At 33.7% G+C, this 25,311-nt stretch overlaps 1 protein-coding gene across 1 annotated transcript in view; it reads right to left on the bottom strand.

Annotated features, from left to right (window-relative positions):
- The window catches only part of LOC149802203 (dynein axonemal heavy chain 3-like), a 281,860-nt gene that overhangs the window by 176,159 nt on the left and 80,390 nt on the right, over positions 1-25,311 (bottom strand). Inside the window, exons 28-32 of the mRNA XM_089956614.1 lie at positions 23,769-23,899; positions 22,649-22,749; positions 18,968-19,082; positions 12,456-12,589; positions 10,817-11,077 (exon numbers count right to left, since the gene is read on the bottom strand). Coding sequence (XP_089812740.1) covers positions 10,817-11,077; positions 12,456-12,589; positions 18,968-19,082; positions 22,649-22,749; positions 23,769-23,899 — 742 coding nt within the window. The remainder of the gene's footprint in view (positions 1-10,816; positions 11,078-12,455; positions 12,590-18,967; positions 19,083-22,648; positions 22,750-23,768; positions 23,900-25,311) is intronic.

The raw sequence follows: 25,311 nt of genomic DNA, 5'->3' as shown, positions 1-25,311 counted from the left end.
TTGAACAAATAAGGTACACCACCTTCAATGAGACCATCTTTTAGTGAAGTATATTATAAATATACAATATACACTCACATACAAGTCAAGTCATACTGCAAACAACAAAGATTCTGATCTGTCATAGTATAATGTACCTGCAGATCAGGGTCTATTTTGTTTGTTCTACTGATTACTCCTAACAAACTGCACAGACCAAGATCTGCTGGTGCGTTATGTGATGGCAGATCTGGGTCTGTGCAGTTTGCAGCTGGACACAAGTTATAAGCTAGTTTATATCGTAATATCACTACTAAGTTATTGAGATGGAACGGGATCCAAGTCTATACTCACATTAAAACAGGGAGTGGTGTTATAATGAATGGCCTTATATTGATTTCGTTCAGTGTTTGGGCACAGCAGCACAAGTAGGTTATTTAGTGTTGAGGCAATTGGAGTAAAGTGCTTTGTCCAAGGTCACACTACAGTAACCAACTCATGCTGGTCTGATGGAAGGATTCAATTCCACTTACCCTTTTAGTCATAAGTTTAGCTAAATAACCAAATCACCAACACAGCTTCTTATAGTGAGGGAATTTTGAACAAATTATAGGCATTCTGACAAATGAAATACCACACTATATCATCTCACATGCGATGTAAATCCAAGTAATCAATCAAAAACCATACTATACTGCATATGAAACACTTGTACTTCAAACCCTGGCATGACACTGTGCTGGATACTATGCAGGTCTTTCTCCATCCAAGAATGCATTTTTAGTTGAAGAAAATAAGCTTGATCATATTTTACATAAAATGTTAAAAAAATCAAAGAAGGTCATCTTTATATCATGGTAAATAATGTCTTCAAACATGTCATTGATGTGTCTGTCCTGCACTCAACAGGGGCTAAAATAAATATTGCTTGCACATCTGCTGTCACAGGTTACAGCCCTTTTTCAGGCCCTTGTATGATGACCTATCATGGTTTCCTCCACACAAAAAACATTTTCTTCACCTGTGTGTGTGTGTGTGTATGTGTGTGTGTGTGTGTGTGTATGTATGTATGTATCTGTGTGTGTGTGTGCGTATGTATGTATGTATGTATGTATGTATGTATGTATGTGTGTATGTATGTATGTATGTATGTGTATGTATATGTGTGTGTATGTATGTATGTATGTATGCATGTATGTGTGTGTGTGTGTGTGTGTATGTATGTGTGTGTGTGCATATGTATGTTTGTATGTATGTATGTGTGTGATTCAAAGGCACATCAGCAAAATCCTGACTATATAGTGCCAAGCAAGTTTATGCATCCCAAAAGGCATTTAAAAAACCCATTAAAGACAAAAATGGGTAAAATCTTACAATATAAAAGTCCATTAAAAAATTAAACATTATTTTAAAAAGTAAAAGTCATCCTCAGACAAAAAAATTATAACTGGACATGTACCAGAACAAAAAGGCTTACTCGATTAGTTGCCTCTTGCAACATGTGGGGTGTGGGGTGGGGTATGGGTAGGGTGGGTTATCACACCTATTCTACATTCTCAACCCCACAGGGGGCATCTTGGACTGATTCAAAGCAAAATATAAGCAGCAAAGAGAATATAGGATGCAAGTTAGTTAACCTGCTGTACAAACTTTAAAAATCTAGTAACTTTGAGACTGTGCTGTAAACAAGACTTAATGAGGAAATTTCAGGTCAAGAGAAAGACAAAATCCAGTTAAATTCTCCACAGAATTGTAAAATTAAAGATCAGGTTATGTCTAAAATTAATAAATAATGTAAAACAAATTAACTGGTGAATACATGTCCCATAATTCTCCTTTAATGACCACATGTCTGATGATAAGCACAATCTGACATGTACAGAAATTGGTGTACTTTTTTCAGTGTTAAGTCCACCCACCCACCCACCACTATCCCTTTATAAACAATTTACATGACAGGTCCTTGGACTTATGAAGAAAATATGTTCAATTATAGCTGTGAAATTGCACTACCGTATAAATATTTCTTTACTACCTAACAAATGAAGGAGAGATGACCTGATAAATGTAAGATAATGACTATATCTTCCCTCCATTGCCATACTGAAAAGATAATCAGGAAATTGAGGGTTAGCAATCTGGTAAATTGTATAACAGTCATTTTTATATCTAACATTGTACCAATTTCCCAGATTTAGCTCTGGAATCTCCAAACCCAAATTACATGAATGACATTAAAATAATTTTCATTAATAAAGCAGTTTACACTGGAAGATAATGCAAACTGCACCATGATGCAGGGAGAAGGGGGGTGGGGTGTTGAAGGAGTATTGACCTACAATTAAAAGAGGTTAGGATATGGGACAAAATTAAGATTGAATATGAGGAGATCTAACTGTATATCAAATCTGTAAATAACACTTATTAGCATTGTCAAAAGAGTTGATGTGTACATTTGCTACTGAAACACTGAAGACAAAACTCTTCCATAATTCATTTTTAAAATAGTAAAACCTGTGTTGAAGACACTGCAGCTATGAAAGACCACCTGACTTGACAGCCAGATTCTTAATGCATTGGTTTATTGATTATGTAGCGTTATGACCAATTAGGGGGGTGCGTGGCCTGGGCCTGACGTCCCGCTTGCCAAAGGAAATTGAAGCGTCTCTCATATCCTCTCCTTCCCAGGTGTAGTGATCGCCGCAGGACCACTGTCTTGCTCTGCGGGGCAGGAGGTTACTTGCATATGGCCTCTCCTACACTATTGTGTCCACAGCAGCACCTTCACGCGGTGCCCCCTGTTTTAACAGAGCCTGCTGTGTGGCGCGACCGAGTACCCGGCGGTATAACTGGGTGGGCAGACTGGGCTCATTAACCTTGGCAGGCAACCAGACTAAGAGAAGGGAAACTCTGACCCCAAACCCGGGCAGATGAAGCTCATTAGCCTTGTCAGGCAGTTCATCTAGGAGAAGGAAACTCTGATTCAAAACCAACCAAGTCCCATCCATTGGATTATGGCTCCACTGCCTTGTGGATATCTTCGGGAGAAGGAAAGGCTACGGGAGTAAACCCAGACAGAAAATCAGGAGTGGAGCCCCTAAGGCGGCTGGGGGTCGACTACGACCTCCTTCCGGCAGCTCCTGCATCCAAACTGGTGCCAAATGTCATGCTCAGCATTCCTTTGGACCCCACCAGCAAGGACGAGAGGGGGATCCTGACGTCTGGGCAGCCCAGGATCTCCATATTCCACGCCCAGGCTTGCGCCCTGGAGAGGACACTCCAGTCTCGCTACTGAGTGAGGAAACAACACGGAAGCTGACAGTTTACGGGTTATAAGTCCCACCCGATTGGCGTAGGGAAGGGGCGCCACGGGTCAGCTTTGACGGTGGGAGGGATCATCGTGTCCCACTGGCCAACTATCGCCCGCCTCAAGCCGGGCAGCCCCCGGTCAATAAGGTGTTGACCCGCCATCGTCTGCCTGCTCCAGTGGGTGTCTGGAGCTCAGTGTGTTGTTCAGCATGACAAGCAGACGGTAATTCCACACCAGATGACCAATTATGAGCAACTACTTGTCAACTAACTGTTGAGAGATCATTTTGGGGGGCATAAGTGGTGGTCTTTCAAGATAGATTCTACGGTATTATTTAGAATCCATGAAAACAAATATATTACTTTTTATTTGTAGCCATAATTAAGACTATTACAACACTATAAAAAGTATAACAATATATAAAAGTTAACAACACCTAAATAAAAAATGTTAGCATCACAGCCCAGTGGAACCCCACTATAAGGCGATAATTGGGGTCCAACAAAATTGAATCACGTTAATAGCAGGGTCATGTTAATGCGGGGTTTTACAAGTATTTTACTTTTTCAGAGAAAAATTCATTGACACATATACATGTATTCATGTCTAATGTATATAATAGGGTATTAACACCGTTTACTATCGTACCATCGTGGCATGCAGTTCATCCAAATTGCATGTAATTCCATTGAAAAATTGCTCACAGATTTACAATATTCAATAATTTTGTCCCAGATCATTGTGTCTGAATTCAATGTGTAATATATAGCATGAACAGAGTATTAACACCGTTTACTTCATTCTGATATCGTACTGTCGGGGCTTGCAACTAGTCCATAATACATGTAATTTCATTGCAAAATTTGCATACATATTTAAACTATTCAATAATTTTGTCACAGATCATTATGTGTCTGAATTCAATGGGAAAAATTAACAGCAAAATTAGGTTAAGAAAGACAAAGTACATGTATACTTCATTACGTACCACAGTCTATAAATGGCATCTGTACAAATTTCATGCTGCTAAAATTTTCTCATATGTGTTTCCATGTACATTCATCTATTGTAAATTTCCAATAATTAATGCTTGTACGCCTATTCGTTTGAATGACTACAGCAAGAATAATTAACAATCAACACATGCTTTCACCATGCATATAACTTTTACTTCAGATTTTGAGAATATCGAAAATAAAGTGTGAAAACTACTATACTAATCATTACACAAAGTGCAGAGAATGACTTGCGTTTGTGAACTTGATTTTCCATAATGGTTGTTGTTGTTGTTGTAGAGTTTAACGCCATTTTCCAGCACACGATAGGCTATACATGGCGGCCAGTATTAATGGTGGAGGAAGAATCTGGGAAAGAACCACCGACCCTCGAGAAACTACTGGCAAGCTTTCTCACATACCCACATTGTCCGAATCCTAGACTCGAACCCACGCAGACAGAGGTGAGATGGCAGTGATCCGTAACGGACAGCGCTTTAGACCACTCGGCCACTTGGGGCCCCTTCCATAATGGTAAAATATTTGTTAAAAAAATTGGAAATTAATAACGAGTTCATAAGCAAACACCATGCACATGTAAAACCCGAGAACTAAGTGCAGTATAGGTCTGCAATGGTCAAGAGTCACTTATGCATTTTTTTAAGCTGAACACATGTACAATTTCATAACCTTTTAATTTCCAGCTAATAAAGCGGATATTATTTACTTGCATCTAATAACACCAGAAAGCCCAGCAAACATGTTGGTGGCTTTAAATTTTTTATGTTTATCAAACTGTGAGAATCTTTTATCGACCACTGCATTGTCTGCTGTTTGGTTGTGTTTGGAGTTAAAGAAGAAACACATGTTGGCTATTGTTTGAGCAACGATTGTATACAGAATTAATTGAAGACAATCAAAAAAACGTCTTACTGGCTTTACTCATGGATCAGTAATAAGTAACTTTTCCTATAATGTTTATTTTGGCATAACACTTCAAGAACCTGGTGAAATTATTAAATTTCAGAAGCTACACCACGATTGTATTATATTAAAATTCATACATGAACTGTTCCCCAAAATGATAATAAACATTTTATACACTGTTTCTTGTACGAGAAAAATACACTTACATGTATTTAAATATTACATATTTCAGAACCATGCCACAATCATATTATAATCAAATTCATATGCCATCTCTTTCCCAAAATGATAATAAATTTTTTATACATTATTTCACATACTTTGAACAAAAAATATTTTTTCATGTGCAAATGAATAATTTATAATTAGTAATTGTAATAAAGGAAATCATAAATTCTTTTATTAGAAGAATTCTGATTAGGTAAATCTGATTAGAACTGCAAATCTAATGGTTAACCATCACCACATTAATTGAACATTTTCTGTAAGCTCTGTTGTCAACAAAGAGACATATATCTGAAAATCAAGTCCATCAATATTAAGGACATAGAAAAAGAATAAAATTTAAGCCCACTGATTTCAAAGAAATAGAAAAAAAATCAAATTTAAGCCCACTGAAATCAAGGATATAGAAAAAAAGTCATATTTAACTAAAGCACAATATGATATGATCATTTAATGTTATTCTTAATTTATCATTTAGAAACTTTGATACACACAAAAGAATTTTCCTTAAATTCATTTGATTAAAATATTCATGATTTTAAGTACCTTGACATACGTGTATATATGTGGAGTTAAATTTGAAGAAAAAAAACCACAACTGAAAACTATTTTTTAAATAAATGCATCTAAAACAATGCCAAAATCTTCAGAAGATTACTTGAAGACAATTTCAAAATGACTGTAGTAAGACATAATACCAAATTCCAATTTCAAATATCACAATATACTCTTTGACACCAAATGGTATTAACAAATTAGTTGGAGAGTTCTTTAGTGCATCAATGTATTTAATATGATTATAAACATTCTGTCAAATATTCAAACAAGTTCAAGCAATCCAATCCAAGACTGTTCAAGTAAGCCAATTCTACTGCATTTGGTTAAGGTGTGTCACAAGGTTCACCCGGTCATAAATTCAATATAAGAAATACGTGAAAACTTATCGATGAACTAAGTGAGACCATTATTGCTCGTTTGGCCCAAAGATAAGAAATATCCTGAAAACAAGATGTCAACATGTGCTTCCAAATGTTTTACTTTACTTTACTCCTAAATAAAGACAAAATGTTACAACAAAGTCATAATTTTCTTAATACTGTTCACTCATGTTTATCTGCATGCACAATTCTTTCCTGTCAAAAGAGTGAAGAAAGATCTATGAGTATTGAGCTTTGAGTGCAATGGCAGTTTAATGACTACAGTACCTTGTCCTTTTCTGACATCTTAATATTGTTCCACTGAACCAGTCTCTGTGTGGTGGAATATTACATGCCATATTTTAAAGAATGACTGTCAGTGATTGGAGGACAAAAATTACACCCAATTAGTGACAAATAATAATAATAATAGTGACAAAATTACACCCAATTAGTGATAAATTGTTTAAATCAGAAGATAAGGACTGGCTAAATTTACATATTAGAAGAGGTGATCCTACAACTATTCACATTTTATCACTGTCACTGCACTGGTACAATTGAATCTAAATGGTGATATCTCACCATGCCAGATTTTGTTTCCTGGCACCTACATGGGCATTTCAAAAACAAGCTGCACATCATATCATTTTTATTATTTCAAATGTTTTCTCCTGAAATCATTACGTATTGGATGTAAGTATCCCTTGCATCTTACCATAAAAGTAAAGCAGTTTAGCAAAACCATAACATTAAGGTCGATGGGAATTCAAATGTTTTGTTCGTACACAGATACCAGTTAAACTATCACATGTCGCACTTTCATTAACCTTCTCAACTTGAATACATACTTGATTCAAAATTTCTTCTTGTTTCATGTTGCAACTCACAATGAATAGCCTGTTTTAAGGCAGTGTATCATTTTACATTAAAAATATTTACAAAACCATACCCAAGTAAAAAAGCTGAGACATTTTACAGTTGGGCTAGGCCTCTTAAGGCGACTTGATCCTTAGAAAGCAGTTTGGAAAGTCTTTATTGCATCAAATTGAGAAAATATTTAGAATTAAATCAGGATGTTCCGTTGAAGCTCTGTAGTGAACATAGGGTCAATGTAACACACACACACATGTACACATACATGCACACGCACACACACAACTTTATAAATTTGACAACAAACAGAGCAAAGCTAGTTTTTCAAACAGCACTTTCAACTCTCAATGCTTATTGGTCAGATGAAAATACAAAACAGCGCCAACAATAAGCACTAAAGAAAACTTTGAATATATAACTTTACAATAATACTGATCTAACAGAAGCATTATTTCAAAATTGTGGATATCATGCCTTTTTGGTTTGATAAAATGGCAATCATGTTGGTTTTGATCTAAATATGGAGGAACAAAAGGGCCATGTAGTTCTTGATATAATGCGATGTAGCCATACATTATATCCCAAGTAATTTGTTGTCTCTTATTAACAATAACCACAAAAATAATACTAATACCAAAAAGCCCCATAAAAGTAGTAATTATAGGTAAGTGAATGACTCACAAACTAAATGAACCAACTACGAGTTTGAAAAATATGGGCTCAAATCTGATGATGATTTTATTTACTTTTTTGTATTTGAGTGCCTGTATGGAGTCTTCTTGGTTGAGGCTGCTTGGTTTCAGTGTTCTTAGATGGCATATCCAGTAAGATTCCATTTCTTTCCTGGTTTCAGTACTCCAGTTTTGGTTGTAGACAGTTGCAGTTGGTATAATGTCAATGACAGATGACCAGTGAAGATTAGTGTTCAACCAATAGACATCTGTCCAATGTCTTTGTCATCCAATCAGATTGCTGATTGTTTTTGTTTAGTTGTTCAGTGTATTGAACATATGAAAGCCCCAAATCCTACATGTGATGAGATAAATTGCATTCTCCATTTTGAATGATTTGTCTTGACCATTTATATTCAATATTTTGCTTTTCATTGTCTCAATCATGTGTTCATATGTTTTTGCATCTTCTAGCCACGATATCCATATTTCTGAAATAATACATCTAATAGATTCATAATTATGTAAAGATGTATACTGAACATTTTCTTCTGTGTTTATTGTTTGTCTCTGTTTAGCAATTTTCACTCTAACAAAGGCTCAGTGATAGTCAAAATAGCTTAGGCTACTTGAAAAACTATTTTTGCTCTGTTTTTGTTGTCATTGTTTTATAGAATTATCCTAATAAGTCCCTGATGCACATGATCATTTGCTGGACTGATATTTGCCACATAATTTGTATTCTTTAGTGCATACTTAAAACTTGTACACCTACCTTTCAGAAATAAAAATGACATTGGACACTTTAGTTCTATAATGTATGACACTGGTTTAAATGCATTGACTGAAGAGCATCAAAAGGTTTAGGACTAAAAACTAAGAGGGAGATAAGATTTCATCTACACTTAACACCTCTTTCCAGCTTCTGAAGCAACATTGCATATCTTACCTTGGGTGGTTCTCTCCCCTGGACAATTAAACATGGCAAATGTGAGATTAAACATTATAGGTCATATAAATTAAGAAGGTAAGTTGTGAATACCTGTATTGTCTATACTTATTTGAATCACATCAACCCATTACAAGAGGTACATTATACACCTGTCCAGAGTTTAATAGGCTTAAGTCTGGTAGGGCTGACTTCAGAAATCACTGACCAATGGGTCTCAATGACATGGTCAATGGGTCTCCTTTGGTCAGTGTATGAGGTTTTAAATTAAATTTGCATCAACATTAATTTTTCACTAGACTTATCATGATTTTGACCTCTGATGTCTGTATCCCAAAATTTAAAGGTTTCTTTATTACCTTAAGTGCAAGTCATCTACAATGTTTGGTCAATGAAATTACTCCAGAACAAATGTTGTGATGCAAAACCCATTTTTCTTTGGGCAACAACCAACTCCCACATCATGTTGCATAGCCTAGAACTAAATTATTTATGCAAAAACAATCTTTCAGCCTCAATGGCTTTGACCTTTAACCAAAAAATAAATAGGCTTCTTTTGTATTCAATTCAAGTCAGTCACAAACTCTGATGGAGGTACATGGTTGATACCTTAAATCTGTGCAGATGGCATTTTTCTTTCAGTCAGTGACCTTGATATTTGTCCAAACAGTAAATATACTTATTAATTACCTGAAGCTAAAACCATCCACAAAATTTGATCCAGGTCTGTGATGTGGAATATGATTGTGTGGAAATCTTTTTGGTCTTTCAGTCACAACGACCCTGATCTTTGAACTATTAATCCTAGGATTCTTCAATAACCCAATATCAACCTGTCCACAAAGTTCAGTAACTGTAGATTGTGGACAACTCGAGTTATTATGCACAAACTATTTTGCTTGTTTCAGACAGTGAACTTGACCTCTGACCTTCTCACCAGAACATCGAAAGGGCTCTTCCTTATTCCAAGTACAAGCCACTCACAAAATGTGATAATTGTAGATGGTGAACAACTCAAATTACTGCACAGAAACCAACTTGGCAACAGGCAAACAGACAGATGGACATCATAACATAACATGCAACTCCTTATTGTGTGCATATAATTATCATTTATATTTTCATCTACTTTTATTTTAGAACATATTTTGACGTAAAATTTTGTACTTGAGAACAAGCTAAAACTGTTAAAATTAATAAATTTTGTAATTATTTGCTTACCAAAGAATAAGTAACCAATAAAAAATGTACCACAACCTTTTTTATTTTTCCAAACTGAAAGCAAAATTGTTTTAAGACTTGCAAATCTTACATAATAAGAGTGGTTAACAAAACATCAAAAGCATGTAACACACAACACAATACCATACCCCTCACTGCATGCTTGACTAAAAGTCATCATTAATAGAGATAAATAATCAATTTAATAACTTGCTTGTCTATGTGATGATTTATCATTAACAACTTTAAGGCTAAAAATCATATTTGTAAATTTTATTTATTCTGTAAAACCTGCTCATGAACTGTTTTTAATATCTACCATAAAGTGAATCTGAATAAAAGAAATCTGATTAATGCGAGTAGACTATACCATCTTTACTGCATAAACATAGGCATTTTACTGATAAAAGGTTAGACCCAGAGCTGCTATCCCATAATGTGCTGGAAGATCCAAGTCTACACTGTTCGCTTTAAATTTAAAGTGAAAAAAAGTACATCTGACATTAATTTTGCCAGCACGTTGTGCAACGGCAGATCTAAGATGATATCATCAGCTGCATCTGTATTATATGGAAGTAAATAAAGAATTTCCAAAATATATCTGAAAGTTTCCTGAAATCATGCACATGCATGTATGACAAGATTGCTTGTTTGGGTTTTATAAGACTTACGGCAAATTCATATGAGTTGTTTGGGTTTCATAAGACCTATGGCAAAATCATACGAGTTGTTTGGGTTTTACTTACTTCTGATTCGATTTCGCTGTAGTTCCATCTGCATCACATAAATTCCTGAAAAACTCGTCAAATTTTATTCTTGAGGTGGAGTCAAGTGTGGCACCTACAGACCAAACCATGGAGAAGAAAAAATAGCTGATAATCATGTTGGTTCGTTCCTCTATGATTTTTTGGTCTGTGACACTCTGAGGTGGAGGGGTAATTCCTTCTTCAACTTCAACCAACTCCTCTTCAAAAATATCTTCCTCATCATCTTCATCACCAATTTTCCTGCCATCATATTAAATGTTTCACATTCAGATATTATAAAATAAATCCATCTTATGTTTTTATTTGCAATTTTTCATTTCTGAAATCAGTAACATGTAAAATCAGATAAAGTTATCAGTTACATTTCATACTGAACCATGATCTTTAATGGTTAAAAACAGCACACACTCTGATAGTTCCATACAACACTTTTCCCCATTCATGTGGATGGTATGCATTCAACTCGCCCTCAAAAAGTCAATCCCTCAATGTTAAAGCTCTATTGTTGTCAAATAAGTAGAGCCATCATCCTCTCAGCTTATTTCCAGTCAATAAATTTATTTTCAAAATTTTATTTAAAAATTTTCTTTTTTCTCCTGAAGGATAATTCATCATTATTACCAAAACAAATTGTACTGTGTGATTGCAAAATAAGATGAAAACAATAGCAGCATGCGCATGCTCAAGGGAGGTAACCCTGAAGAGTTATTCCTACTTCTGGCTGCTCTTCGCAGGTATCGAATATTTACATAACAGAAGCTGTGAACTTTTGACATTTAGAAAGCATAGTGTGTACATTAGTGGTTATAAGAATGGTATAAACTTACTGAGGCACATGTACAAAGAGCTCTCCTTAACCATTTTCTGTATGTTTGGAGAGATAAATTTTTCGGTACAGAGTACCATTTTTTTTACTTTGTAGTATTGAATACCATTTGTGATGCTTTTTGAACAATAATAATACCAACAACAACAACAAGCTGTAAATATAGGACTCCTTGGCAGAGGAAGGGTATGATGCTGACAGAAATAAAGGAACAAATGTGATATAACATTTAAAAAACAACTTCAAATTCAACATATGCTGAGAGCTGCTTGCCATTATGACAAATATTGTATTATTCAATAGATTTAATGTCAAATTAAAAACCAGAAATTAAATTTATGACACAACTATATATACGTTTGAACCACTAAAAGATGTTGCTAATGATATTTCTATGTATCACGTCAGGGTCAAAAACAATTTTAGGACATAGGTTATGACAAAAAGAATTGGAATATTATTTAACAATACGCATTTACTGCCCTTGTAAGAGTGAAATATGAAGATTTGTTCACTCAAGGCAAGTCATGTACCATGAGGGTGAACAAATTTTCATATCTACCCCCAAAACAAGGGCATTAATTGTTTATTGTAATGAATCAATCAAGACTGGGAAACGTGTCACATGAAGAAGATAAAATCCTGTCATACTCAATTACATGATGGAGACAAAACTATATGAAGGAAACCTATCTTTTTTTGTTCCCTGACAGAGACATTATATGCACCAATCACTGACACTATTACTTTCATGAGGTAAAATAAACAAAATTATCGAAAAGAACCACTCACTTGACATCCTCAAGGAGACAGGAATATAATCTCAGCATACTGACAGTCAGGTGCATGGGGTGACAGGTCAAAAGGTGTTTACAGTACTTCCCCACGAAGTTCAGACAAGGTGGCAGCAACCACTCAAACATTAGCTGTAATCGTGCATGGACAATGAGTGTAGCATACATAAATGTTATGTAACAATGCAATGTCATGGAGGAAACTGAGTGTATTATATATATCAGTTATGTAACAATGCAATGTCGTGATGGAAACTGAGTGTATTATATATCAGTTATGTAACGATGCAATGTCATGATGGACACTGAGTGTATTATATATCAATGTCTGCAGTGTGGCAGTATATAGTGATGTCTAGCATTGGGGCAACATGCCATAGACATGTAGCATGATGTCTCACCCAGTCATATTATCCTGACACCAGGCCGACCAGTCCTAACACTAACCTCTTAATGCTGAGTGCCAAGCAAGGCATCTGTTAGTACCATTTTTGTAAGTTAGTACCATTTTTGTAAGTCTTTGGCATGACTCATGAACCCACGACCTCCCACTTCCAAGGCGGACACTCTATGCACTAGGCCACCAGAGCAGTGCCTTTGTATAGTTTACATAAGAAATAACACAACTGACAGGTAACTGAACAATAACGATTATTCTCTCTCTCTCATTAGAAAACAGATTCTTGATTTGAGAGCAGAATGAGACCAGATTTGTACATAAGTTCTGTACGTTGTCGAGTGTCATGTGTTCTGTAGATCATGATCTCTTTACTTTTCATACATGGTCATTACCACAATATGACAATTATTTATTTTACATATTTTTTTGTACAAAATATTACATGAAATATAGTATATATCAGTTATATAACAATACAATGTCATGATGGACACTGAGTGTATTATATATCAATGTTATATAACAATACAATGTCATGATGGACACTGAGTGTATTATATATCAATGTTATATAACAATACAATGTCATGATGGACACTGAGTGTATTATATATGAATGTTATATAACAATACAATGTCATGATGAACGCTGAGTAATGGACACTGCGTGTATTATATATCAATGTTATATAACAATGTAATGTCATGATGAACACTGAGTAATGGACACTGAGTGTATTATATATCAATGTTATATAACAATGTAATGTCATGATGAACACTGAGTGTATTATATATCAATGTTATATAACAATACAATGTCATGATGGACACTGAGTGTATTATATATCAATGTTATATAACAATACAATGTCATGATGGACACTGAGTGTATTATATATCAATGTTATATAACAATACAATGTCATGATGGACACTGAGTGTATTATGTATCAATGTTATATAATAATACAATGTCATGATGGACACTGAGTGTATTATATATCAATGTTATATAACAATACAATGTCATGATGGACACTGAGTGTATTATGTATCAATGTTATATAACAATACAATGTCATGATGGACACTGAGTGTATTATATATCAATGTTATATAACAATACAATGTCATGATGGACACTGAGTGTATTATGTATCAATGTTATATAATAATACAATGTCATGATGGACACTGAGTGTATTATATATCAATGTTATATAACAATACAATGTCATGATGGACACTGAGTGTATTATGTATCAATGTTATATAACAATACAATGTCATGATGGACACTGAGTGTATTATATATCAATGTTATATAACAATACAATGTCATGATGGACACTGAGTGTATTATATATCAATGCTATATAACAATACAATGTCATGATGGACACTGAGTGTATTATCTATCAATGTTATATAACAATACAATGTCATGATGGACACTGAGTGTATTATATATCAATGCTATATAACAATACAATGTCATGATGGACACTGAGTGTATTATGTATCAATGTTATATAACAATACAATGTCATGATGGACACTGAGTGTATTATGTATCAATGTTATATAACAATACAATGTCATGATGGACACTGAGTGTATTATATATCAATGTTATATAACAATACAATGTCATGATGGACACTGAGTGTATTATGTATCAATGTTATATAACAATACAATGTCATGATGGACACTGAGTGTATTATATATCAATGTTATATAACAATACAATGTCATGATGGACACTGAGTGTATTATGTATCAATGTTATATAATAATACAATGTCATGATGGACACTGAGTGTATTATATATCAATGTTATATAACAATACAATGTCATGATGGACACTGAGTGTATTATGTATCAATGTTATATAACAATACAATGTCATGATGGACACTGAGTGTATTATATATCAATGTTATATAACAATACAATGTCATGATGGACACTGAGTGTATTATATATCAATGCTATATAACAATGCAATGTCATGATGGACAATGAGTGTATTATATATCAATGTTATATAACAATACAATGTCATGATGGACACTGAGTGTATTATGTATCAATGTTATATAACAATACAATGTCATGATGGACACTGAGTGTATTATATATCAATGTTATATAACAATACAATGTCATGATGGACACTGAGTGTATTATGTATCAATGTTATATAATAATACAATGTCATGATGAACGCTGAGTAATGGACACTGCGTGTATTATATATCAATGTTATATAACAATGTAATGTCATGATGAACACTGAGTAATGGACACTGAGTGTATTATATATCAATGTTATTTAACAATGTAATGTCATGATGAACACTGAGTGTATTATATATCAATGTTATATAACAATGTAATGTCATGATGAACACTGAGTGTATTATGTATCAATGTTATATAACAATACAATGTCATGATGAACGCTGAGTGTATTATATATCAATGTTATATAAGAATACAATGTCATGATGAACGCTGAGTGTATTATATATCAATGTTATATAACAATACAATGTCATGATGAACGCTGAGTGTATTATGTATCAATGTTATATAACAATACAATGTCATGATGAACGCTGAGTGTATTATATATCAATGTTATATAACAATACAATGTCATGATGGACACTGAGTGTATTATATATCAATGTTATATAACAATACAATGTCATGATGGACACTGAGTGTATTATGTACCAATGTTATATAATAATACAATGTCATGATGGACAGTGAGTGTATTATGTATCAATCGTATATAACAATGCAATGTCATGATACACACTGAGTGTATTATGTATCAATGTTATATAATAATGCAATGTCATGACTGACACTGAGTGTATCAATGTCATATAACAATGCAACGTCATGATGGACACTGAGTAATGGACACTGAGTGTATTATATATCAATGTTATATAACAATACAATGTCATGATGGACACTGAGTGTATTATATATCAATGTTATATAACAATACAATGTCATGATGGACACTGAGTGTATTATGTATCAATGTTATATAACAATGCAATGTCATGATGGACACTGAGTGCATTATATATCAATCTTATATAACAATGCAATGTCATGATAGACACTGAGTGTATTATGTATCAATGTTATATAACAATGCAATGTCATGATGGACAATGAGTGTATTATGTATCAATGCTATATAACAATGCAGTGTCATGATAGACACTGAGTGTATTATGTATCAATGTTATATAACAATGCAATGTCATGACTGACACTGAGTGTATTATGTACCAATGTTATATAACAATGTAATGTCATGATGGACACTGAGTGTATTATATATCAATATTATATAACAATGCAATGTCATGATGGACAATGAGTGTATAATATATCAATGTTATGAACAATGCAATGTCATGACTGACACTGAGTGTATTATGTATCAATGTTATATAACAATACAATGTCATGATGGACAATGAGTGTATTATATATCAATGTTATATAACAATACAATGTCATGACTGACACTGAGTGTACCAATGTCATATAACAATGCAACGTCATGATGGACACTGAGTAATGGACACTGAGTGTATTATATATCAATGTTATATAACAATACAATGTCATGATGGACACTGAGTGTATTATATATCAATGTTATATAACAATACAATGTCATGATGGACACTGAGTGTATTATGCATCAATGCTATATAACAATGCAATGTCATGATGGACACTGAGTGTATTATGTATCAATGTTATATAATAATGCAATGTCATGACTGACACTGAGTGTATCAATGTCATATAACAATGCAACGTCATGATGGACACTGAGTAATGGACACTGAGTGTATTATATATCAATGTTATATAACAATACAATGTCATGATGGACACTGAGTGTATTATATATCAATGTTATATAACAATACAATGTCATGATGGACACTGAGTGTATTATGTATCAATGTTATATAACAATGCAATGTCATGATGGACACTGAGTGCATTATATATCAATCTTATATAACAATGCAATGTCATGACTGACACTGAGTGTATTATATATCAATGTTATATAACAATGTAATGTCATGATGGACACTGAGTGTATTATGTATCAATCTTATATAACAATGCAATGTCATGACTGACACTGAGTGTATTATGTATCAATGTTATATAACAATGCAATGTCATGATGGACACTGAGTGTATTATGTATCAATGTTATATAACAATGTAATGTCATGATGGACACTGAGTGTATTAAGTATCAATCTTATATAACAATACAATGTCATGATGGACACTGAGTGTATTATGTATCAATCTTATATAACAATGCAATGTCATGATGGACACTGAGTGTATTATGTATCAATCTTATATAACAATGTAATGTCATGACTGACACTGAGTGTATTATGTATCAATCTTATATAACAATGTAATGTCATGATGGACACTGAGTGTATTATGTATCAATCTTATATAACAATGTAATGTCATGATGGACACTGAGTGTATTATGTATCAATCTTATATAACAATGTAATGTCATGATAGACACTGAGTGTATTATGTATCAATGTTATATAAAAATACAATGTCATGATAGACACTGAGTTTATTATGTATCAATGTTATATAACAATACAATGTCATGATGGACACTGAGTGTATTATATATCAATGTTATATAACAATGCAATGTCATGATTGACACTGAGTGTATTATGTATCAATGTTATATAACAATACAATGTCATGATGGACACTGAGTGTATTATGTATCAGTGTTATAGAACAATGCAATGTCATGATGAACACTGAGTAATGGACACTGAGTGTATTATGTATGAATGTTATATAACAATACAATGTCAGGATGGACACTGAGTGTATTATGTATCAATCTTATATAACAATGCAATGTCATGATGGACACTGAGTGTATTATGTATCAATGTTATATGACAATGCAATGTCAGGATGGACACTGAGTGTATTATGTATCAATCTTATATAGCAATGCAATGTCATGATAGACACTGGGTGTATGATGTATCAATGTTATATAACAATACAATGTCACAATGGACACTGAGTGTATTATGTATCAATGTTATATAACAATACAATGTCATGATGGACACTGAGTGTATTATGTATGAATGTTGTATAACAATGCTATGTCATGATGGACACTGAGTGTATTATGTATGAATGTTATATAACAATACAATGTCATGATGGACACTGAGTGTATTATATATCAATGTTATATAACAATGCAATGTCATCATGGAGTTTTGATGAAGTAATGAGAAAGTATGTATTCTCAATGATGACAAGAATATCTAATAGTAAGAACTGCATATTGAAATCTCTTTGGAACTATGACATTCATTTAAATTCACATATTATTAGTAGATGGAACAAATTACTCTTTAATTGTGCTACTTCGTTTCATTCTTAACGATGCAGGGCACAGTCCATTGTTGTTAATGTATCTTTATGCTTGTATGTATGATATATATATCTTTTATGTTTATAATGTTTTACTTTATATCTATATTTTAATTTAGATGTATGGACTATGTAGTCTTAAAATAAAGAATTCTTATCTTAACTGACACAACAGCAGCTCATCTCTGAAGGATTGTTTGTTCCATTCTTATACTACATAATTTGCCAAGGACATTAAAACTGATGTTACTGAAATTATCTGAGAACATTTGAAAAGATAATTAATGCATTATCACCACTAATTATAAAGTATAGGAGTCATCTAGGTGACATTAATACACAACAAAAATACATAATTTACATGGAGGACAATTACTCAATATATCAGGATATTAATTTGGTGTTCCACGATCACGGTTTGTTTTTAATCCTCACTATGGTGTATAGTATAGTCCATGACTTTTAAAAACCTAGAAACACAAAATTTAATAAACTACTGAAGATGATAATGCCAGCAAAATATGCAGCTATGTCTCATTCTTGGCTGCTCCATGAGAGACTCTGAGTAATGTAAGTTCTTTTTACCTCTATGGTCTCCTTTTGTTCATTGGTCAGTTTTTCTGGGATGGATGTCTGCATCCAGGACTTGACCAATGGCTGCCATCCTAGCTGTAGTGGGTCCATATAGATCATACCACATCTGCACAGATGAACAAAGCACAATGTCTTACTACATCTGAATGCTTGAAAACAGTTATTTTTATGAATTCATAGCATCTATTTTTATGAATTCATAAGAGTTGTTTTTATGAATTCGTAACATTTATTTTTATAAATTCATAGCAGTCATTCTTATGAATTCATAGCAGTCATTCTTATGAATTCAGAGCAGTCATTTTTATGAACTCATAGCAGTCATTCTTATGAATTCGTAGCAGTCATTTTTATAAATTCATAGCAGTCATTCTTATGAATTCATAGCAGTCATTTTTATAAATTCATAGCAGTCATTCTTATGAATTCGTAAAAGTTCTTTTCATCATTAATCAAAATATGGTTGATTAAGTGCAGTAAAATGATCTTCTATTAAATAATGAATCCACAAATACAGATTTGTTTGCAGATGATGCAATTTTGTACACATCTAGTTTTTATACTTAAGTTATCCAAACAAAACTTAAACTCAGAACTTATTTGAGTACAAAAAGCTGGGCACAACAAAATAAGGCAACCAATTTTTTCATAATCAAAAATTAGCAGCACATATCAGCAGAGATGCTCCTGCTTGTCTCGAAAATTAAGAGTATACAGAAGAAAAAAACAGAGGAAACACCCATATTTCAATATTTACCAAACACTTAAATTTCTGAACGTGTCTCCATTTCTTCCTGATCCACCCTGTTAGAGCACTACTAAAATAAGAATCCTCAGAAGATGTGTCCCCAGATTGTATAACCATTATCTGTCGATTGTTTCCAAAGCTTCACCTTCCTGAATCATTCCTTTCCTAACTACAATCATTCCAGATTTCTGATCTGATCGATAATGCTATATTAGGATTATAAGTCCATTAATGCCATAGTCTACTTGTTCAAACAGAGGTATTTTGAACAAATAAATATGCATAATTTTCAATTTCTTTATAGATTCTCATTTATTCAATTTATCTGGTACGTGTTTTGTGGCACAAGATCCTACAGGACTAAACTGTTTGAGAAAAGAAATGAAAATTGTACCCTGCATTTAAATTGCCTGCATTTTAATTAGGCTATGCATTCTACCTTTTCTACATTAAATTTTGAGATATCACTAAATAAGGGGTTGACGGGCATGCCATCTATTTTTATCCATCCAGCATGTACATCAGGCATATTTTCAACACCATTTTTGGGTTCAAAATCACTATCACTTGATGATATTCCAGCAACACTTTCCTGGCTCCAATAATCTGATATATTTCAAAACTTTAACAATAATTGTCATCTTTAGTATCATTAGCCATTATATGCCGAACAAAATTAATCATGATGGGAGTCGGCCATTTATAGTAGGCTGTAATTTATGGTAGGCTGAGGCTGTAATTTATGGTAGGCTGTAATTTATGGTAGGCTGTATTTTAAACAAACATATGTAAATCTTCCTTGATGAATGTTACATTCAAACTAAATGTATACATAATGCTTGCTCCAGGGCCCTATGTGCCAATTATATTTAGTACCCAGATGCCTACCGTACCTCAAAAAAACATGTGACATGACAAGCAGTACGAGACATCTGCCATCATCATAACATAAGTGGCTACTGTTACGATTCTACAGTCATAAACTAAGAAACAGAAAGAAACAAAACCAACCAGTTTGGAAAAATGTAACAAATAATTTAATTATCAAAGTTAAAAATTAAAAATGAGAGGAACTTACAGTATTATGTAGTGAATCCTAAACAATCCTGAAAAAGTTCTATTAAAGTATGAACAAATGAAAAGTTCTGTATAAATTTCAGAACTGAAAATGTAGTGGTCTGCCAAAAATGATGATATTGTCAAAATGGTTTTGTCCCGAACTGTTTTGAACAATTCAAAGAGTTCCAAAATCATATTATAGTCCAATGAGCACTTTCTATTTACACTGAACAATCCAAACAAATGTTTTTTTCTCTCAAATAACCAAAGAACAACATCAAATATATCTGCAGTCTTGATTTTATAACAGGAATACAAGAAATAAGAATAACTCCAAAATAGGAAAGAAATTTGATTGCTCAATTCTCTCCTTATATACACTTTCCTGAGTGTATTACGACTATATATCACAATATACCCCACATGACAGATCTTATTACTCAATTTAATATTTCAAAATACCTATTCAGTGTGGCCTAACTCATCCAACAGGAATTAATTTTTTTAAGAGACCAGTGGACCAACCTGTCCAATGGGAAACAGCCCAAAACTAATTAACATATTTACTAATAATCGTATCATTAGTAACTGTAAACATGTATGTCAGCAAATATTCATAGATCATATGCAATTTTACATTCTTTAATATCTGAAAAGAGAACCTATGCATGTAGATTGAATCCAGCAATAGATCACTACAATTTACAGTCATGAATATAATTTTTTTTTTTTTAAAGATATACATAACATAAAAAGCAGTTTAACCCTTTACCTCATGCAAGTGCCCTTGGACGCTTCTACTCCATTTGCATGGAAGTGCCTATTAATGCCTCTACTCCATTCGCATGGAAGCGTCTTTTGATGCCTGCTGTAAACATCAGTCATTTTTAGCGGGTTTTTGTAGCGCCACCTTTGGGGAACACGCCCATCAGATACCTCATTCATTGCTGTGAATGATCATGGGGTCGCTGTTTATGCTCTGGTTGAAATCGGCTATTTAAAGTAACTGGGTCGTATTCTCCACTCTCCAAAATGGAGGTTGCGGATTCCGTTCAGTACTTTTCATGATTAGAATCACAACTATGAAAGCTTTAATAACTTAGGTAAAGGCTCTGATATTTATGTAGGTAGCAGTTAGTTTTTATAAATTACCAAATTCAGATGACTTAGTGATGTAGACGTAGACAAAGAACTTGTAAATTTCGAGTATGAGAAATGGCAGCTACGGTTGGTCACACGGCTTCATTGACTTGACAGTGAATGAGTTCTCTCAAAATTTTAAAGCACATAAAAAATTCTTCCTTGAAAAACAACTACACACCTATAATGATCAGACTTTACTCTTACATTTTTCCACACATAATAGATGTGTACCAAAAATGTAAAATGGTTAAAATTGCTGTTAGATGTAACATACAATACACTGCTTAACAGTTAACAAGCAGGTCTATGTGTATGGAGTCAAATAGGTAACAGGTATTCTATTTATAGTGCACTGCATTGGGTAACTTTGCTACATGTGTATCGAAGGACTAAAAAGCCACACACCCTATGAGGTAAAGGGTTAAGGGTTAAATTTGAAATAAAAATTGTATGTTGTGCAGAGTAAGTTTTTATATCCAGAACTTAAAGCTAATTTGTAAGAGTTCTCATGCATCATTGCTCTTGAAGTGCATGAAATTCCACACATTTTGCATGATTTGTGCCTTCACACATGCTGGTACCATCTCTGTACAAGGTTTGTATTCTTCATTGTGTTGAAACAGGCCATATGAATCAATACTGAATATGCACATCTCTTCAAATGCAGAGGTAATGTTTGATGAATAATAGTGGACATAGACTACAAGATTTATTCCCCTTACCTGCTGACTGTGGCAGGAGATGCCTGTTCAAGGTCCATGGGCTCAAAAATCATGTTCTGCTTGTTATTCATTTGGATGATCTCGCCACTCATCAGGCACAGCTAAGAGCAAAACAATATGATAAATAAAGGCAAATTTCACATCTAAAATAAAATCCATGTCCTAATTTAAATGGCCCTACCTCCTCCAACTCCACCCCAACTCCCCATGAACTGGAGTTCACTTTGGTCAAATTTTGCATTACTATTTTTTCTCAATATTCAGACATAAATTTTCTTGAAAATGTTTAATGCAGTTTTGTCAATGCCAGCAATTTGAATTAAGTTTTGAAGAATTCTGCTGCAATGACTAATAAGTAATTTCACAACTACATTACAGTGAACAACTATAAAAACTTCAAGAAGAATAAGAGTACCATACAAGTTCATTGTGTGCCAACTATAGGATAAACAGTATTATTACACTTCCTTTAGATAAAACCCTCTCTGATTGGTCAGACACTCAGGCACAGCAGTGTAGTGCTAAATAAAAAAGTGAGAGAATGAAAAAAAAAGGGAGGGAATGCATGTTACTCAGATGCAGGGGGACTATGGTGAGTACAAAAAAAAGGGAATTTGCACTAAAAAAACAGTAAGGGAATGCCATACCCATGCAGTCCCACAGCACTACACACCTGCTCATATAAACTATAACAACTTCAAAAAATACAAGAGTACCATAAAAGTTGATTGTGTGCCAACCATGTGATTACCACAAAGTCTGGGAATTGTTGATGGTGGATAGCCTAAGTTTTATTTGGCAGAAATAAAATATGGAACAGATAAATTGATGGACAGATGTATGGATGGACAGATAAATAGACAGATGCATGGATGGACAGATGTATGGATTGACAGATGTATGGATTGACAGATGTATGGATAGACAGATGAATGGATGGACAGATGTATGGATGGACAGACAACATAACATGTTCCATCTTATAGAAAATCAAGAAGACAAAAATGTGGGATTAGACAAACAACTAAACAAATAACAGTTATTTAAAGAGAGAGCCTTCTGTGACCTAGCCTGTAATGTAACTTTATTCCAATAACTGAAGATAAATCATGATTCAGACCTTTTTATTGTCATCCAAAACTGTGTTCATGTTCTCAATCCATACTGCATCAACAGGGCCATCAAATACAATCCATTTTCTGTTCTCTGTTGTACTTGAAGCATGTGCTCGGAAAGCATTAGCCAGAACACCTGCAACAGAATGATAGTGCAAAATATTCTACAACACTGGTGCACAATCAAATCTGCATCAAAGATTCCTTTCCTCTTTATCTACTAATTAATCATCTACATTTGGCAGCAATTATTCCAAAATCCCTTTAACAAAACTGTAGTAGAAATAAACCTGTTTAAAAAAAGTCACATGTCATTCATGGTAATTCTTTTCACTTTCAGGCTGACTTACACAGATTTGCCAGTCAATATTAACATTTTTTTAACTTTTGAAAATGCTAGCAGTGATTTTATGCTGTGCTATCAATGTAGAAAGGTCTTTCATCTAGCTGTCCATTCTTGATAATTAAGTTTTGTTTCTAGACCATTTTTTCACACTGTTCTAGCACTATTGCTTACAGGATAATATTGGAGAGTATGACACCCTTCTGTTCAAGATCAGTCAATATAGCCTACACTGCAGGCTTCAGTGACTTGAGAGTGGAAGGGAAGTTGTGTTTCATGAACACATTTCAAAATCTGATAGTGTAGGATGCTTGAAAACTACTGATTCTGACTCAAAAAGATGATTCTTTGCAGTGCAGATATATGAAGTGCAAGATGTTTAACTCTTTACTGCCTCATACAAGCGCTGTTCTCATGGAAATACAAGCACTGTTCTCATGGAAATACAAGTGCTGTTCTCATGGAAATACAAGTGCTGTTCTCATATACAAGCGCTGTTTTCATGGAAATACAAGCGCTGTTCTGATGGAAATACAAGTGCTGTTCTCATGGAAGTGCTACAGGATGCCTTCATCCGATTTGCATACAAGTATGTTTGGATGCCTGTGCACCATTCACCTGGAAGCATGTTTCAATGCCTACAGCCATTTTGAGTGGGTTTTTGTAGCAACACAAAAAGTGAGTTGGAGGGTCCAAAATGGAGGCCATGGACTTCTTTCAGTACTTTCTTAAGTTTGAATGATTAGAATTATGACTATGAAGGTTTCAATAAGTCTGATAAACAGCAGGCTCTGATATTGATGTAGGAAACAATGACTTTTGTTAATTTATCAAATTCAAATGATTTAGTGGTACAGATGTAAAAAACAAACCAGTATATTTAGAGGTTGAGACTGGTCAGCTACAGTTGGTCACAGAGCTTCAATACCTCGATGGTGAATAAGTTCTCTCAAGATTTAAAGCAAACAGAAAATTCATGCAAGAAAAATAATCACAATGTAACAAAGATTAGATGCGAAACACTTAAACCTATCTATAGAAAATAGATATGTACAGTAAAGGTAAAATAGATAAAATTTATGCTGAACTTAGCAAATACTACTGAACACTGCTTTAATTCTTAAAGGCAGGCCTATTTACATTGAGGCTTTGAGGTACCATGTATACTATTCATAGCAAAATGCACTGTGTGGCTTAGGCATACA

This window comes from Sinohyriopsis cumingii, chromosome 4 (assembly GCF_028554795.1).
Source record: "Sinohyriopsis cumingii isolate HCF-2022 chromosome 4, ASM2855479v2, whole genome shotgun sequence".
NCBI lineage: Eukaryota > Metazoa > Mollusca > Bivalvia > Unionida > Unionidae > Sinohyriopsis > Sinohyriopsis cumingii.
This window is presented reverse-complemented; position numbering and strand designations above follow the sequence as displayed.